Source organism: Erinaceus europaeus, chromosome 3 (assembly GCF_950295315.1).
Source record: "Erinaceus europaeus chromosome 3, mEriEur2.1, whole genome shotgun sequence".
NCBI classification, from domain to species: Eukaryota; Metazoa; Chordata; class Mammalia; order Eulipotyphla; family Erinaceidae; genus Erinaceus; species Erinaceus europaeus.
This window is the reverse complement of record NC_080164.1, coordinates 83,415,667-83,421,666: the sequence shown is the minus strand read 5'-3', so window position 1 is coordinate 83,421,666 and position 6,000 is coordinate 83,415,667. Positions and strand designations below refer to the sequence as shown.

At 46.6% G+C, this 6,000-nt stretch overlaps 1 protein-coding gene across 4 annotated transcripts in view; it reads right to left on the bottom strand.

Moving 5' to 3' along the window:
• Positions 1-6,000, bottom strand: part of UXS1 (UDP-glucuronate decarboxylase 1) — a 66,760-nt gene that overhangs the window by 13,430 nt on the left and 47,330 nt on the right. For all 4 annotated transcript variants that reach the window (XM_007531934.3, XM_007531935.3, XM_060187606.1 and 1 more), the window contains 4 exons: positions 5,431-5,490; positions 4,071-4,192; positions 2,136-2,255; positions 6-49 (listed from right to left, as the gene is read on the bottom strand). In XM_007531934.3, the coding sequence (XP_007531996.1) occupies positions 6-49; positions 2,136-2,255; positions 4,071-4,192; positions 5,431-5,490 (346 nt within the window). The remainder of the gene's footprint in view (positions 1-5; positions 50-2,135; positions 2,256-4,070; positions 4,193-5,430; positions 5,491-6,000) is intronic.

Sequence of the window (6,000 nt, the reverse complement as noted above, 5' to 3'; positions counted from 1 at the left end):
CTTACCTGACATACTGGAAGGCCCTCGTCTGAGTCCCGGATCCATACACCTATGAGGAAATGGAGCAGTTAGGCCTCCACCAGGATCAACTCCACAGGCCGGGGGTGGGGGGGAGGAGAGGTTGAAAAGCTCCATGTGACTTCAAAACTGAGGGGGCAGTGAGGCCACAACCTAGACTTGGTGTGAATTATGTCAACAGTGGGGTGGGGGTAGAACAGTGAGTGCACATGCATACAAAGCTCCCCCTCCTGATGACACCTGTTAACATGTGCAAGGATGTGGGTTCAAGCCCTCTGGCCCCCAACTGTAGGAGGGAAGCTTTAAGAGCAGTGAAGCAGTACTGCAGGTCTCCTTCTCTTCCCTCCTCCCCTCTATCTCCCTTCTTCCCTTTCAACTCCTCTGTCCTATCAAAATGGGGCCAGGTGGTGGCGCACCTGGTTAAGCACACTTAGTATGAAGCATAAGGATCGGGGTTCAACCCCCCTGCTCCCCACCTGCAGGGGGACATTTCACAAGCGATGAAGCAGCTCTTGTAGGTCTCTCTCTCACTCTCTCTTTGTACCTCCCTCTCCTCTCTCAATTTCTCTCTGTCCTATGGAATAGAAATGGCTGCAAGGAGCACTGGATTCGTATGGCTGGCAGGAGCCCCAGTGATAACCCTGGAAGCAAGAAAAAAAAAAAAAGACAAATGGCTTTTAGGAGGTAAGATCATGTAGGCATAAAGCCCCAGCACGGCTCTGGTGGCAAGAGAGATGAAGTTGTACCATTTATAACAATATGGATAGATCCAGAGGATACTGAGCTAAATGAAACAGATAAAGACAAGATACTGCATGCATTCATTCACAGGTGGCAGATAAACAAAATGAACCAACAAAAACAAGCTCTTAGGCTTTAAGAGCAAAACAGTGGTGACTGACTGAAAGGAGAACCGGAGGTGGGTAGGTTGGGTAAAAGGGGAGGTGTGGAGAATGAAATCAGGCTTTGGTGCAGGCATTAATGTGCTCTATACAATGCAGATGCTGACGGACAGTGATGCACAGCTCTAGCTTCTATCATGACAGCAACCACTGTTACCTCAATAAAAACACATTCTGAAATATGTCTTACCCTGGTGGGGCCACACTGTTTTGAAATCAGCTGTTTTTTTTTTTTTTTTTTTTTTGTTTTTTTAAATTCTAAACTGTCAGCAGTGGAACTAGCCCTTAGCAGATCACACAAGGAGCAGAGGCAGACAGACGGGAAGAGGGATGGGAAAAGCAGGAGGAGGGAGAAGCTAGAAGAAGACTGACCAGAAAAGCATCTAAGATGAAAACAAATAGTGGCCTGTGAGGTAGTGTAGTGGGTAAAGTGCTGGATGCTCAAGCATGAGGTAGTGACTTTGACTCCTGGGGCCACATGTACCAGAATGATGCACTGGTTCTCTTTCTGTCATTAATAATACATACATATATATATATATATATTAAACTATTGGCTGGCCAAAGTGCTCACTTGGATAGTGCACTGCATTGCCATGCATATTAGCCAAATTCAAGCCTGGCCTACAGCATTGAAGGAAGCTCCCATACATGGTCTCTCACTCTCTGCCAAACAAAAAAACAAAACAAACGCCAGAAAACAACCACGTAAAGTAAAAGTGAATAAGGAGATCCAAGCAGGTTTAAATAGCTGCTCTCTCACAAGGCAGACTGTGGGCTGCAGGCAGGAGAGGGACTCAGACCCACCTCCAGCACAGAGCAACCGGGAAGCAGCACGCTCAGTGTTTCCAGAAGAAAACTGAAGAAACTACCAAGACCTGGTAGGGCTACCTCTCAGCCACGCAGGGCACTGATATGGAGACACCCCTGGCTATAGGCAGCTGGCTAGAAGACATTCAGAATGTCATACTGGCACATCGGGGCTGGCACACTGACATGGAAGCCCAGACTCTAGGTGAGGCCAGTGCCCAGGGTACCGGGCTGGCCTTGGACTTACATCCCTGACACTCCCTTCCTGGCTTCTGCCTGGACCCCTCCTCTGCCCTTTGACAGGGGAAGCAGGATCCATATGGACTCACAGGGGGTAGCCCTCTGAGTTCGGAAGGGCCTGTCCTCAGCGACCCTTGGGTGGACCCGAGGCCAGGCAGCACCTACCGTGAGTGGCTCCCCCTGCAGCGCCTGCAGGATGAAGTTGCTGACCACTCGGCCGTCGTTCATGTGCATGCGAGGCCCGAAGGTGTTAAAGATGCGTGCCACCCGGACCTCCACACCTTCCTGAAGCAGGAGGAAAGAGGGAGGAAGAAGCATTTTGGTCCACAGTTGGAATGTGTGTTTGGATGTTCCACCAGTGCCTTCACTGCTCACCCCCACAGGCAGGGGGCTCTTTCACTCTGAGTTGGGGATGTGCTCACTGGAGAGAAACACAGAGCACATGGGTGGTGGTTCTCCCAGTGAGTGCACGTGTTACCACATTACCTGGTCCCCTATCTATAGGGGGTGGGGGAGCTTCCTGAATAGGAGAGCAATGCTGACTAACCTGCAGGCCCCTCCCTTGACAAAGGCATTTGTGTGAGGATCTCAAAGTCCACACTAAAGACAGCCATGAAGTAATGGATGCTTTTAATTTGTCCTGCTTTATCTTACTTTTCAGCCACTAAGTTGCAAATGCTACCATGATGCCAACCTGACTTCCCTGGGCAGCCGACCCCACCAATGTGTCCTAGAACCTCACCTCCCCAGAGCCCTACCCAACTAGGGAAAGGTAGAAACACGCTGGGAGTATGGATGGACCTGTCAATGCCCATGTCCAGTGGAGAAGCAATTCCAGAAGCCAGACCTTCCACCTTCTACACCCCATAAAGATCTTTGGTCCATACTCCCAGAGGGATTAAGAATAAGGAAGATTCCAATGGAGGGGATGGGGCATGGAACTCTGAAGGTGGGAACTGTGTGGAATTGTACCCTTTATCTTACAATCTTGTCAGTCATTATTACTTTAAAAAAAGAACGATAATAATGTAGTAAAAAAATAATGCAGGAAAAAAGAAAGAAAAAAGTGGTCCAGGAGGTGGCACAGTGATAAAGCTTTGGACTCTCAAGCATGAGGTCCTGAGCAGCACGTGTGCTAGAGTGATGTCTGGTTCTTTCTCTATCCTCCTATCTTCCTCATTAATAAATAAATAAATAAAATTTTATTTTTTAAAAAAAAAGGATGCTTTGGCTCTTGTGCTCTGGGACCCACCTGCCATTTCACCAGCTTGCACACAGCCTTGAGGCTGCAGAGACAGTGCCCTCACTCCCTGTCAGCAGGATCTCCCAGGTCCACTGCGAGTCTTCTGTGTGTGGGACTCTCTATTCAATGGATGATGGCTTTGCCAGGCTTTAACATGAAACCATCTATGGGAAGAGCTCCCCTGGGGTGACGATGCATCTCAGAAAACATGGAGTAATCATGAATTGGAGTTAAGAAAAAGATGCAAAGTCAGACAACAGAATGCGCTGTATACCTATGAGGTAACTGAAAGCCAGGTGGCCAGGAGGTGGTCCACCAGGTACAGCACATGTTACCATGAGCAGGCACCTAGGCTCGAGTTCTTGGTGACCACATGGGAGGGCCTGCAGAGGGGAAGCTAGACATGGCAGAGTGGTTTCTTTCCCTTTCTCTTTCTCTCTCTCTGTCTCACACTCCATTTTAGAAGGAAAAAAAAAATTAGTCATTAAGGCACAGAACCCTGGGTAGGAAAAAAAAAGCAGTTAAGTGAAAATTAAAATAAAAATAAAAAAGCCTAGTGATTTGGCAGCTTCAGGATAACAAAGGGGCCTCATAAAGTGCCAGTGGGAAATCAGGACAAAGAAGTGTGAAATAGAGACCTAGCAAAAAGTACTCCACACTGAAGAGTCATGCCCTGGAGATAATGATTGAGATGGGTAGAACTGTTGATGAGACAGTTCTGCAGTGGTGAGACACTGGGTTTCCTCCACACCCACCCCCAGGTGACGGTCCTCACAGCGCACCTGTTCCATCCCTCTGACCAGGTGAAACACCTGAGGGAACAGGTGCTCCCAGGCTCCCAGCACTTGGTCTCCTACCTGCTTCATGTAGGCATAGCACATTGTCTCCGCAACACGCTTGCCTTCATCATAGCAGGCTCGGGGGCCGATGGGATTCACGTGGCCCCAGTAATCCTCAGTCTGGGGGTGTACTTCAGGATCTGGGGGGAGGTTGAGACCATGCTTTTATCATTTCTTTCATCTAAATCATATGCACTGAAAAACCATTGATATTCATGACGCAAAAAGGGAAATTTGCAAAGACCAAGATAAATGTTTTCAAGTGGGAAGACAATACAGAGGGAACATGAGTGTTACACTGTTTGTTGTCCCCCTCCATGCCAATGGGGATGGTGTTCTTAGTGCCCATGTTCAGTACTGACAGCATTTTACTGGGAAATAAGTAAATTAAAAAGCTCAGTCTTTCAATTTTAACTCTCTCCTCTTTGTAAATTGTTCTTGACTTTAGATTGCTATATAACTGTCATTAAATGTAATTTATGTGAAGAGGTATATGACTCAATATTACATTTATTTATTTATTGTTAATATTATTATCTTTTTTGCCTCCAGTTGCTGGGGTTTGGTGCTGGCACTATGAATCCATTGCTTCTGGTGGCTTTTTTTTTTTTTTTTTGATAGGACAGAGAGAAATTGAGAGGAAAGGGTAAACAGAGAGAAGGAGAGAAAGACAAAGACACCTGCAGACCTGCTTCACTGAATGTGAAGTGACCCCTCCCCCTGCAGGTGGGGAGCTGGGGGCTCGATCTGGGATCCTTGCATGGGTCCTTGTGCTTCATACTATGTGCTCTTAACCCTGTGCACCACCACCCAACTCCCCACAAAATTACATTTATCAAAATAACTTTTTTTTTTTTGCCACCAGTGTTACTCACTGGGGCTCCAAGTGTGAATGATGTCACCACTATAGCAGTCAACGCCCTGCCCCCTTCCAGTCTTTTTAACAGAAGAGACATGAAGAGAGTGAGTGAGTGAGAGAGAGAGAGAGAGAGAGAGAGAGAGAGAGCTGAAACACTACTGCACTTATGAAGCTTCCCCCCGAAGGTGGGGTCCAAGGGCTTGAACCTGGGTCCTTGTGTATAACATGTTCATTGTAGTCTCTTGAATTCTCTTTTTAGTTATCATTAGTGTTTCATTACTCCATTAGATGACTTTTACAGATAGACACAGAGAAACAAAAAGGCAGAGAGTGAAAAAACTTCCGTGTATGCAGTATATGCCAGGCCTGAACCCGGGTCTCTCACACATGGCAAAGCCATAGACTGTTTTGAGCTATTTTGCTAATCCTTGGACTCACTTTTGATTTCTTCTTCTCCCAAGGCAGAACACAGCACAGCCCAAGACGGCTGTGGTAGCTGACCCCACCCTCTCCACTCACCTCCATACACCTCTGATGTAGAGGCCAGGAGCAAGCGGGCTCCAACTCGCTTAGCCAGTCCTAGAGAAAGCAGAGAAGATAAAACCATCTTACTGCAGGTGTTGGGAATACATTGACCGTGAGCAAAGGGAATTATGGGCTATGTGCATAATTAGCATACAACTGACATCATTATCTATAGCCGAGGATATAAACTCACAGGGATTTTGGGTATGAGAGATTACTTAAGTGAATGACAGGTCAAAGTTTGCTCTTTTCTGCACCTGCTTCAACTGCTGCAGTTCCTATCTGATCTTCTCCAGGGACCTGTGTGTATTGTAGCTGAATGCTGGTGAACTAAGTTTAAGGATTCTTGGCTCTGGCCACATGTCTTGCTAGCCTTTTTCTCCTATTTTCCCATTGCAGTTTTTTTTTTTATGCATCTAATAAACCTGCTGTTTTGATAACCCCCAAACAAAAGCCCCAGAAGTTCTTATTTGTTTTTTTTTTTAATATGCAGGAAACACAGGAAAATACATTTATTACACACACATTTGTGGGCAACAGAAAGGATATCTTAATAAGAATGAC